General features: G+C 40.2%; 1 protein-coding gene across 1 annotated transcript in view; it reads left to right on the top strand.

Annotated features, from left to right (window-relative positions):
- The window catches only part of LOC124277497 (endosome/lysosome-associated apoptosis and autophagy regulator family member 2-like), a 60,818-nt gene that overhangs the window by 32,318 nt on the left and 15,204 nt on the right, over positions 1 to 13,296 (top strand). Inside the window, 10 exon segments of the mRNA XM_046713201.1 lie at positions 1,807 to 1,896; positions 2,739 to 2,844; positions 3,212 to 3,361; positions 5,408 to 5,496; positions 5,875 to 6,160; positions 7,130 to 7,347; positions 11,587 to 11,651; positions 11,993 to 12,187; positions 12,816 to 12,877; positions 12,880 to 13,033. Coding sequence (XP_046569157.1) covers positions 1,807 to 1,896; positions 2,739 to 2,844; positions 3,212 to 3,361; positions 5,408 to 5,496; positions 5,875 to 6,160; positions 7,130 to 7,347; positions 11,587 to 11,651; positions 11,993 to 12,187; positions 12,816 to 12,877; positions 12,880 to 13,033 — 1,415 coding nt within the window.

Raw genomic sequence — 13,296 nt, 5'->3', positions numbered from 1 at the left:
CATTTATGAAATTTGTTAATGCACATAAAAATAAGGAAAAAACATGTAGTTCTTTTGGGGCTTTTTGGCAAAATTTCACATCTTTAAAGGATGACTAGTATGTTAGGAACATAAATTTCTTGGAGCCTTTAAGATAAATTCAATCATGGCTTGAAACGAGCTTGTAGTGCTTACAAATTGTAACCGACAAAACCAACCATGTGAAAAATATTGTTAATGAAAACAAGTGTTCCAAAATTGGTTGTGTTCGATTATGAGAAATTATGATCGATTGCTTGGTCGTTTAGTCACTACAACCAATCTTCTATTATTTCAATTAATCGGACCACCACTAGCTACGACTGCCTGTCCTTATGCTTTAATGCTTGAAATTCTGCATACTGTTACCAGTTTGTAACACTAATGAGAGCAGGTGTATCATAGAATAAGGAAATGTAATAAATGGTTTCAAAGCCCCCATTGTCAGATTAAACATGTAAACAAATTGTTCAGATGGGGATTCTATATGTTTTTATAATACACCTAAATACGAGATGTTAAAATATTCATATAAACTGATCCTGAAAAACTGGAAATATTTATGAAGGTGCTTCTTTACTTTTTATGTGTAAAGTTAATTATGTGGTATTGAAGTGTGGTATGTTTTCGCAGAAACAAATGAATTTGTGTCGACGATCAATTGTACATTTTCCTGGGATATTTTTATGGCCATATACTAGACGTTTAATCAGCACTATATAATTGAATGGCTTCCTGCCATGGATATGGGTTGGTTTTTTCTGTTATATGGTATCATTTGTATCTTCTGCAAGTAATTAGCAGTCAGAAATACAAAAATACATTGCACATTCTTCACATGTTGTGGGAGATCTGCAGACTGGGATTTATCTGTCTAGCTGATATTTATCGATTCCAGCATTATCACAAACATTTGAACATGGCTTAGAAAAGAATTACCCGTACAAATGAAACAGTAGATACCCATATCAAACCATACCACTATCCAAAAGTAAATGCCTTGTTCAAGGTGTTGAACTGTCTTAGTTTTAATTCTAACTACTGTTTCCAATTAGATCAAGTTAACAGTGGAAGTTTAAATTTCCTTGTCAGAGTCATACTGTTGAAAATACCTGTATTAGGATGGCCTTCAGCATCAATACTTACACAAGGGGGATGGTTTGGTAGTCTAATGGTTAAAACATCTGCTTGTCACACTGAAGACCTGGGTTCGATTCCCCACTTAGGTACAATGTGTGAAGCCTATTTCTGATGTTCCCAGCCATAATATTGCTGGAATGTTGCTAAAAGCGGCATAAAAATATACATACTCAGGGATTGGGATAGAGAACTTTGACAATGGGCCATTTTCAGGATTATAAGCCATTTTCTGAATTTAGAATGGGCCACTGCCCTTGTATCAATAGTAAACTTCAAAATTTTAATGGGCCATATTTTATTCTAATGTGCAAAATGGCCCATGGCCCCTGCCTTTCCCAATCCCTGCATACTCACTGTGTACACAAGGAATATACACAATACAGTGAAGTAGCTGATGTTCTTAGATTGAAAAGCCATAACTGAAGTCCCAAGAATGAAACTGTGTCAGGCGTTGCCTGTTGATCAGCCCCCAAGTGATTTAATATAGTTACAATTTACAAGTCTAGCCGTCTTCTGTAAATAGACATCAGATAATGCCTGTAGACATATCTCATTTTGTGTCTGTTATTGTATTATCTATATAAGTATTGAAGATTTCTAATACTGCAGTCAGAGATGTGCTTAATGGAGTTCTTTTGCTTCCTACAGGTCCAGAATGACCAGTGCCAGGCTATAGGGGATGAATCCAAGGGCACCTGGCCCCCTAACACGGAGGAGGGCAAGTGGAAGACTCAGACGGTAGGCTGTCTGCCCTGTACAGATGGAAACAGTCTTGTTTAAACATAGATATGCTCTGTATAGATTAAACAAGGTTTAGAACAATGCTATCAGTGTATGTACAGTGTTTCCGTTCTCCGGTATATACCTAAAATCGCCGGTAAAATTCGTTGGGGACCGGTAAATTGAAATCCAACCGGACACTGTGTCCGGTAAATAAACATGTATTAAAATAAAAAAATCATGGGTAAGCGAAATGACAGTCTTGGTTGTGCTTTCATGGTCACAAAAATTGTTATGTTTTGGAAATACCCAGGCTAAAAATAACTTTAAAATGAGTACTGACTGTATGGTAATAGGATATGACCGGCAAATTTCATTCATGACCGGTAAAATATTAGGTCGTCAGACACTGTGTCCGATAAATAATTAAGTCAGCGGAAACACTGATGAAAATCTTCAAACTTGAATGTGGTTACACGCCAGAAGACATTTTAAACCCTGGCTAGATACCAATATACAGTAGATCATAGATCATCATCATTTATTATCAATAAATATTGGAAAAGTAACTTTGAATAAAAATGAAGAAAAAGAATTAACCTATTTTCACATCACTGATGAGTGGTTACATATTTTTGTATGGATTACTAACAAAACCGCATCCTGAACATAATTTGGAAGAAACCCATGAATAAAGACCTAGCTTTATTTCATCATAAAAAGTGTATGTACAATATTATTGATAAGTGACACAATTTTCATATTGTTAATCCTTTATGATTTTTTTTAACCAAGCTTTTCAGTCCCAGTGCTCAGTGATTGTGTTATAGGTATGCAAGACATGTGCTTTATATTTGCAGCTGAACCTGAAGAGTGGCATGAACGTGCTCCAGTGGCGTGCGCTGGGGATGAAAGAACGTACCCACGGTCGAAGTCCCATCCTCATCAGGAAGATAGAAGTGACTGGTATGTAGATCTCACTGTGGGCCGAGATGGCAGAGGTGGGGTTGAAAGCATCAACATGGTGCTACTATCAGCAACATCACATACTGTTCTTCATTTTGAAAAACAGTGTGATGTTTACGACAACCCTGTGCTGTTGATAAGTACTACCACTTGTGATGATGTAGATGCAAGTTTGAAAATCCACACAATATTGCATAATTATTGTATACAGAAATTGTCATCTCTATATGTTGTTGTTTACCAGGAAACTCAACATTGAAACAGCTCTATTTGTTTCACTGATCAGTCCAGCTGTATCCACATTTCATGGTAGAGGTCTTCGTTAAGTTTTGTTATGGAAACGTGATCTATACCTGGCTACCTGCAGGTGTGGCGTATACGTCCGAGTGCACCAAGTGTCGGAGCGGCACCTACAGCAGCGGGGGCACTGAGTTCTGTGGCTACTGTCTGGAGAACACCTACTCTCAACGTGGCGCTGCCCAGTGTAGTCCCTGCAACAAGGACACGGAGTACACCAGTAAGTTCTTCTTGTGCATGGTACCAAGTCTTATATTTGAAAGGGAATAGCTCGAGCATCTTTGAAATAGTAAATTCTAGTTGGATTTTTGATCATAAACACTCTGAGAACATTCTGGTTGTGAACATTTTGATCACATGCACTATGAGAAGATTCTGGTTGGTAGTTTGATTTGAACATTTTGGTGGGTGATTTTATCATAGGCACTTCCAGAATATTCTGATTGGTTTGATCAGAGACGCTTCCAGAATATTCTGATTGGTTTGATCAGAGACACATTCTGGTTGGATGGTTTGATCATAGGCCCATCCAGAACATTCTGGTTGGTGGTTTGATCATGGGCACTTCCAGAACATTCTGGTTGGTGGTTTGATTATGGGCACTTCCAGAACATTCTGGTTGGATGGTTTGATCATAGGCACTTCCAGAACATTCTGGTTGGATGGTTTGATCATAGGCCCATCCAGAACATTCTGGTTGGTGGTTTGATCATGGGCACTTCCAGAACATTCTGGTTGGATGGTTTGATCATAGGCCCATCCAGAACATTCTGGTTGGTGGTTTGATCATGGGCACTTCCAGAACATTCTGGTTGGTGGTTTGATCACGGGCACTTCCAGAACATTCTGGTTGGTGGTTTGATCATAGGTTATTAAGAGAAACTTAGATGGTGGTTGGATCATGGGCATTTGAAAAATCTCAAGTAGAAAACAACTGACATGGGTATGCAAAAGAAAATATGTGTGTGTAGCCAGGAATTTGATGTGGCAGAACTAAAATGCACACAACATACAGTACAATCGTGTAACTGTTATGCATGAAACAACAGCTGACATTCCACTTTACCAGGGCATCTACACAGGATATTGCCTGTTGTCCATGTGCTTCTGTAAATCATTGGTTGACTGTAAACAAAGCAACTTGAACAAATTTTTCAAACCTGGAAATTGACTCTCTAATTATGAGGACAGTAGTAGGAAATATTCCTTTAGCAGGAGTAGGCTTTATGCAACAAAATTACAGATATACGATACCATAACACATAGGGCTGCAACGATGCATTGAACTATCGATAGATTGCGTACTTATTTTTAGTACGTGGTGCAATTTTGGCGGAATTGACAGTTTAGACTACATCGTAGCGGTCAATTATTCGCGCAATCAGTAATTGCGGAACTGCCAGCTGTCTCTTTGGCCGCCACTAATAGCAGTGAAAACAAACAGAGTGGCTTAACCTGTCAGGTGGCGTTTATTGCTTACTCACAGGAAATCCCTATCTGTGCGATATACTGAGTACACAGTAATCCGTTTACTCCGCGGAAGAGATGAAAAACACATCAGTCTTATGTTCGAATTCTGACGATCTGGCCAGATTAACTTCTACTGTATATGAAGCTCTTTGTGATTTCAAACAAGCCGGGTTGTTGTGAATGAGATGATTGAGTGTTAAGTGACTATTAAGCTTCATGATGTACTGGTAAATAAAATCTTAATGAATAAATAAAATACTGCTGTATTATTTCTTTCGAGTCGTTTCATGGTAATCTGTTTTGTATCAAACCATCTGTCATGTGACCAATTTCCATGGCGGCCACAACACACATTGCTGTTTTAAGCTAATTAAGCGATGGGATTTGGCTCATTATTTAATTATGTTTTGGGAAATCCATTACAGCGACAGTTAAGTATGATTCTTTATGCTACTATCAGTCGTCATTTTAAGATTCCGTAGATTTCTGTCTTCAAACTTGATGTGTTATGGTAACAACTCAGGGGAAGCGGCTAGACTGAATGAATGACAGGTTTATTAGCGGTGTATAAATTTTTTCAGCTAAAATGTTTTCTTGAAAATAAACTCTTGTGAGAAATATAATCACGTTTACAGTATTCATTCATTTGGGAGATAACTTGAAATGAGACAATTCAAAACTATTGCAATAGTATAGTTGGTTGCAACAGACTATCGCTGTCGCAGTAGTTGTTTCTCCCTCATTAGTCAACCCTAGTAATATATGCTGTAACATATGACATTGCTTTGTCTTGCAGCTAGGGGTGCCAGCAAGTGCGAGACTCGACCTCCATGTTCTGATAGAGATTACTATGAATACCAAACTCCATGTAATGAGAACAAACAGGTGAGGCAGCTCTCTCATTGGAGTGCTATGTTTTCAAAGAGCTGTAATGCTAATCATTGCATGTAGCACAGCCATATTGTTATTTCAGAACTTTACTACATGTTACTTTATGCCAAAATGTTTCAATCAGTTTACAGTTAACTTAGAATTTTGTCCAACTATTTGATAGATCATGTAAAACTAATTAGAAATTTCAAAAGGGTGTCACTCACTCACTCATTCACTCACTCACTCACATTAATAAACATTCATACACTCATCATCTTTATCTGTCCGACCAAATCTACACTTTGCAGATTCCCCATACAGCTTTTAGCAATACCAGGTGTGTACCCTTGATGACAATCTACCTGATGCACCCCTATCCTTTGTTTCCAGACTCACAAGGAGTATGAGTGGATCACCCCCCAGATCTGCAACCCCACGGCTTCAGGTGCTGTGACCCTTCCCCCTCAAGGCAAGCTGGAAGACTGCCCTCCCTGTAATCCAGGCATGCAACTGTACAACAACTCAGCCTGTGACTTCTGTCCAGTCAACCAGTTCTCTGACGGCTCCAAGCCCTGCGAGGCGTGCCCTGCATCCACGTCCCCCGAGTACAGCCTCGACTACAGATGGTGGTCCGTCATGCCACCCAATGTCACCAGCGACTGTCTCTCCATGACAGGTAGGCAGGGGAGATAATTCTACCCTTCTCGATCATATGTTTGAATATTGCTGTTGAAACGTATTCAGGAAACCATTCAGACCTGGATTTCATTTTGCTTTTGTGATCAATGTAATGACCAAGACTAGTCCAATCATCGAAATTGGAAAAAAATGATGGAGTCTCTTGTTGATTTGTCCTAGAAAATAGAAAATTGAATGTTACCTACCCACACTTTGAACTTTTATAATATGGTTATAACAGGGTCACTTGACTTTTATGTTTGATATTGAACATTGATTCATGTTATGACTGTTTGGAATTTTAGGACAGGTTCAAAGTGTGTTACAGTGATAAGTGTTTCAATGAATGACCCCTTATGGGAAGTCCAGATCCAAGTATATCCTTTGTGTCAGAACAATAAACTCAGTGTTAGGGGATTACGGTGTGGGACCTTTCTGATTGTACTCCCTTGTGTCTCAGTGTCCTGGATCTTTGCTCATGTTGGTAGGTCAGCATGGGGAATTTTGAGGTGAGGTGAAATTGGGTTTAACGTCATGCTTGAGAATATTTCGCTCATATGATAACGTGCATGCGTGTGTATGTGTATGTGCGGCTGCTTGTACTAGCCCAGACTGAAGCTGGTTTTATAGTGCTAGCCCACTGAGATACCATGCCGCAGTGAAGCATGAATACCCAACTCAGACACATTATACTGACTCCGAGCCGACCAGTCCTTGTTGTACCCATTAATGCCGAGCGCCAGGCAGGGACCAACAAGTACCATATTTTTACATCTTTTGGTATGACGCGGCCGGGGATCGAACCTGCGACCTTCCGCTCTCCGGGCGGACGCTCTAACCACTACACCACGGAGGCGGTCTGGGAAATTTTGATTCTGCATAGCTGGAAATGGTGGTGTAAAACAATGTTCAGTCACTTTAGACAGAATCTGAGTGTCAGTGCTAAATGTGTTGTATTCTTCTTCAGCTGAAACCTGTTCCCCACAAGCAGGGTGGTTAGTGTCCAGTGACCACATCCGTACCCACTTCAGCCATGACAAGGATGTCTTCCTCATCCTCACCATGCACATCCCCGGCTTCAGAGGCCACGCCAACGTTGTCAACGGCAAAGCAGACATTATCGGACACATCTCCTTCAGGTTCGAGATGAACTGTACAGGGGACTGTGAGCTGGTTTTCTTGACTGTAAGTGAACAGCGATAATACTGAAGTCTCCCCTGACAGCTAGGAGTGAGTTCCACAGATTGATCTCAACACTAGAGTGCTCGTATGCCCCCATACTATTAACATTATAATATGAACATGTCTCCCCTTGGAGCCCAGGGTGCCTTTGTACAAAAACACCTTAGCTACGACAGTCATAAGTCTATGTTACAGTATGGAAGTTACAGTCACCTTAGCTCTATGACAATCGTAAGTCTATGTTGAAGTATGGGAATTACGGTCACCTTAGTGCTATGACAGTTGTAAGTCTATGTTAATTCATGTGAGTTACAATCACTTTACCACTAAGATCACTTTGTACAATAGCAACCTGGGGGTCAATGATCTTATCACTAAGATCACTTTGTACAATAGCAAACAGGGGTCAATGATCTTAGCACTAAGATCACTTTGTACAATAGCAACCAAGGGGTCAATGATCTTATCACTAAGATCACTTTGTACAATTGCAACCAGGGGGTCAATGATCTTATCACTAAGATCACTTTGTACAATAGCAACCAGGGGTCAATGATCTTATCACTAAGATCACTTTGTACAATAGCAACCAGGGGTCAATGATCTTAGCACTAAGATCGCTTTGTACAATAGCAACCAGGGGTCAATGATCTTATCACTAAGATTGCTTTGTAAAATAGCAACCAGGGGGTCAATGATCTTAGCACTAAGATCACTTTGTACAATAGCAGCCAGGGGGTCAGTGATCTTAGCACTAAGATTGCTTTGTACAATAGCAACCAGGGGTCAATGATCTTAGCACTAAGATCACTTTGTACAATAGCAGCCAGGGGGTCAATGATCTTAGCACTAAGATCACTTTGTACAATAGCAACCAGGGGTCGATGATCTTAGCACTAAGATCACTTTGTACAATAGCAGCCAGGGGGTCAATGATCTTATCACTAAGATTGCTTTGTAAAATAGCAACCAGGGGTCAATGATCTTATCACTAAGATCACTTTGTACAATAGCAGCCAGGGGGTCAATGATCTTAGCACTAAGATCACTTTGTACAATAGCAACCAGGGGTCAATGATCTTATCACTAAGATCACTTTGTACAATTGCAACCAGGGGGTCAATGATCTTAGCCCTAAGATCACTTTGTACAATAGCAAACCAGGGGTCAATGATCTTATCACTAAGATTGCTTTGTACAATAGCAACCAGGGGGTCAATGATCTTATCACTAAGATCACTTTGTACAATAGCAACCAGGGGTCAATGATCTTATCACTAAGATCACTTTGTACAATAGCAACCAGGGGTCAATGATCTTATCACTAAGATCACTTTGTACAATAGCAACCAGGGGGTCAATGATCTTAGCACTAAGATCACTTTGTACAATAGCAACCAGGGGTCAATGATCTTATCACTAAGATCACTTTGTACAATTGCAACCAGGGGGTCAATAATCTTAGCCCTCAGATCACTTTGTACAATTGTAAACAGGGGTCAATGATCTTAGCACTAAGATCACTTTGTACAATAGCAACCAGGGGTCAATGATCTTATCACTAAGATTGCTTTGTACAATAGCAACCAGGGGGTCAATGATCTTATCACTAAGATCACTTTGTACAATAGCAACCAGGGGTCAATGATCTTAGCACTAAGATCGCTTTGTACAATAGCAACCAGGGGTCAATGACCTTAGCACTAAGATCACTTTGTACAATAGCAACCGGGGATCAATCACCTTAGCACTAAGATCGCTTTGTACAATAGCAACCAGGGGTTAATGATCTTAGCACTAAGATTGCTTTGTACAATAGCAACCAGGGGTCAATGATCTTAGCACTAAGATCACTTTGTACAATAGCAACCGGGGATCAATCACCTTAGCACTAAGATCACTTTGTACAATAGCAACCGGGGATCAATCACCTTAGCACTAAGATCGCTTTGTACAATAGCAACCAGGGGTTAATGATCTTAGCACTAAGATCGTTTTGTACAATAGCAACCAGGGGTTAATGATCTTAGCACTAAGATCACTTTGTACAATAGCAACCAGGGGTCAATGATCTTAGCACTAAGATCACTTTGTACAATAGCAACCAGGGGTTAATGATCTTAGCACTAAGATCACTTTGTACAATAGCAACCAATGGGTCAATGATCTTAGCACTAAGATCGCTTTGTACAATAGCAACCAGGGGTTAATGATCTTAGCACTAAGATCGCTTTTGTACAATAGCAACCAGGGGTTAATGATCTTAGCACTAAGATCACTTTGTACAATAGCAAACAGGGGTCAATGATCTTATCACTAAGATTGCTTTGTAAAATAGCAACCAGGGGTCAATGATCTTAGCACTAAGATCACTTTGTACAATAGCAACCAGGGGTCAATGATCTTAGCACTAAGATCACTTTGTACAATAGCAACCAGGGGTCAATGATCTTAGCACTAAGATCACAATAGCAACCAGGGTCAATGATCTTATCACTAAGATTGCTTTGTAAAATAGCAACCAGGGGTCAATGATCTTAGCACTAAGATCGCTTTGTACAATAGCAACCAGGGGTCAATGATCTTAGCACTAAGATTGCTTTGTAAAATAGCAACCAGGGGTCAATGATCTTAGCACTAAGATCACTTTGTACAATAGCAACCAGGGTCAATGATCTTATCACTAAGATCGCTTTGTACAATAGCAACCAGGGGTCAATGATCTTATCACTAAGATTGCTTTGTAAAATAGCAACCAGGGGTCAATGATCTTATCACTAAGATCGCTTTGTAAAATAGCAACCAGGGGTCAATGATCTTAGCACTAAGATCGCTTTGTACAATAGCAACCAGGGGTCAATGATCTTAGCACTAAGATCGCTTTGTAAAATAGCAACCAGGGGTCAATGATCTTATCACTAAGATCACTTTGTACAATTGCAACCTGGGGGTCAATGATCTTAGCACTAAGATCACTTTGTACAATAGCAACCGGGGGTTAATGATCTTAGCACTAAGATCGCTTTGTAAAATAGCAACCAGGGGTCAATGATCTTATCACTAAGATCGCTTTGTAAAATAGCAACCAGGGGTCAATGATCTTAGCACTAAGATCGCTTTGTACAATAGCAACCAGGGGTCAATGATCTTAGCACTAAGATTGCTTTGTACAATAGCAACCAGGGGTTAATGATCTTAGCACTAAGATCACTTTGTACAATAGCAACCAGGGGTCAATGATCTTAGCACTAAGATCGCTTTGTACAATAGCAACCAGGGGTCAATGATCTTAGCACTAAGATCACTTTGTACAATAGCAACCAGGGGTCAATGATCTTAGCACTAAGATCACTTTGTACAATAGCAACCAGGGGTCAATGATCTTAGCACTAAGATCACTTTGTACAATTGCAACAAGGGGGTCAATGATCTTATCACTAAGATCACTTTGTACAATAGTTACCAGGGGTCAATGATCTTAGCACTAAGATCGCTTTGTAAAATAGCAACCAGGGGTCAATGATCTTAGCACTAAGATCGCTTTGTAAAATAGCAACCAGGGGTCAATGATCTTAGGACTAAGATCGCTTTGTAAAATAGCAACCAGGGGTCAATGATCTTAGGACTAAGATTGCTTTGTAAAATAGCAACCAGGGGTCAATGATCTTAGGACTAAGATCGCTTTGTACAATAGCAACCAGGGGTCAATGATCTTAGCACTAAGATCGCTTTGTACAATAGCAACCAGGGGTCAATGATCTTAGCACTAAGATTGCTTTGTAAAATAGTTACCAGGGGTCAATGATCTTAGCACTAAGATTGCTTTGTAAAATAGCAACCAGGGGTCAATGATCTTATCACTAAGATTGCTTTGTAAAATAGCAACCAGGGGTTAATGATCTTAGCACTAAGATCACTTTGTACAATAGCAACCAGGGGTCAATGATCTTAGCACTAAGATCGCTTTGTACAATAGCAACCAGGGGTCAATGATCTTATCACTAAGATTGCTTTGTAAAATAGTTACCAGGGGTCAATGATCTTACTCCTAAGATCGCTTTGTACAATAGCAACCAGGGGTTCAAGGTGTTGAGGCTGCTTTGTGAAGGGATACAGAGGTACAGTCTGAATTACTTTGAAGCATGTAAATTGTAAAATGTAAAAGTTGCTGAAGCTCAAAATACTATCTTGAAGTTATCTTGTTGTTTTTTAACCATTGTTAACATTTATTATCTATTTCAGGATGATAATGGGAAGAATTCAGTAGCAAAATCATGGAAGGGAAGTTATGAAAATAATGAATATGTGTAAGTATAATATTTTGCATCCATTACAATTAAACAAACACACACACGCTCGACGCGACGCACGCGCGCACGCACACACACATACACAATTCTTATTTCTGAGACTCTTGTGTGAGTCATATTTCTGGCATGCTTGCATAAATCCAGAATTTCTAAAGCTACTTTGTGTATATCAACTGTCTTTCAACACACACATACAATATGAAGATTTCTAAGTTTTGTGAATGTGAACATTCACACCACCAACAGCAAGGTTAAGGTACATGTCAACAATAGGAATTTTTTTTTAAGGCACATGGCATTCTACCGGGACTGAAGTGAGTTATGTGTGGTTGTTCCAGGTACAATGTGCGCAGCAACAGGTCTCTGATAGCCACCTGGGCCTTCCAGCCATATGACTGGGAGAACCTGCCCGAAGCCAAGCCCGAGGAGTACCTCAACAACATCGCCAAGATATACTCCATCAAGGTCACAAACACTGTCTCTGGTGGCGCTTCCGAGTGCAAACCTTGTCCAAGAGGAACAGCCAAAAACACGTAGGTCTTGGATACATCATACTTCTTCTTTTCAGGATTGGAATAAGTTTGTGAATGATGTTGTTTTTTTTGTGTTTGACAATATTAAATCTATAGTCCCTATTTCTGCACTCAGTCTTTTATGATTTCAACAGTGAAAGAAATCCTTAAAGTAACACCAGTGTTGTTTGGTGGCGTTCAAGTACTGTTTGTGACATGATATCTTTCTGATGAAAGGAACAGTTTGCCTATTCATATGTGGTGTTGGAATATGCAGTTGCTTCCCTTTGGCATGCCAGAATCCTGTGAGTTTAGGTTCAAATCCCATATAGTCACACACACCCTGAATATGGCCTGCAGTAAATATCTGACAAATAACATGACTTCCCTCTTAAAGTTACCTGACTCCCATGTTATGACTGTTACTGTTCCATTTCTGTTCACTGACTCATAACCTTACTTTATCATACTGATTTGGGAAAACAGTATAGGATGCTGTATCGTATGAAAGGTGGGCTACTCTATTCATAATCAATGCTACAATGTGTGAAGCCCATTTCTGGTGTCCCTCGCGGTGATATTGCTGGCATATTGCTAAAAATAGTGTAAAACCATACACACTCACTCATAATATATGATTGTGTTCCAGGTGTATTCCATGCCCCGATGGGCAGTACATCGACACAAGCACAACGTCCTGCAAGGCATGCCCCCCAACACTGTGGTGTCCAGCAGCGATGCCTGGGGGAAGCAGGCCTGCAAGGTGTGTGGGTCAGGCCTGAAAGCTGAGGGAGGCAAAGTGTGTAAAACCGACTGCAAGTTTACGGCAAAAGATGGCAAGGTGTACGACTTCTCCGACCTTGACACGTAGGTTTTGCCTTTGGGATATCAGTTCATGATATGTGTCAGCGAATGATTACTGTATTTCTGTACTAAAAGATGTTTAACATTTTGCTACAAGGTGTGATGAGGCACCTCTTTGGCCAACCAGATCATCTCTATTTACGACCCCGACCGCGTCATACCAAAAGACGTTAAAATATGGTACTTGTTGGTCCCTGCCTGGCGCTCAGCATTAATGGGTACAACAAGGACTGGTCGGCTCGGAGTCAGTATAATGTGTCTGAGGG

The sequence above is a fragment of the Haliotis rubra genome, unplaced genomic scaffold (genome assembly GCF_003918875.1).
Source record: "Haliotis rubra isolate DU_JTF1 unplaced genomic scaffold, ASM391887v1 Scf222, whole genome shotgun sequence".
Classification (NCBI taxonomy): Eukaryota; Metazoa; Mollusca; class Gastropoda; order Lepetellida; family Haliotidae; genus Haliotis; species Haliotis rubra.
The sequence above is the reverse complement of the archived record's forward strand: the minus strand, read 5'-3'. Positions and strand labels throughout refer to the sequence as shown.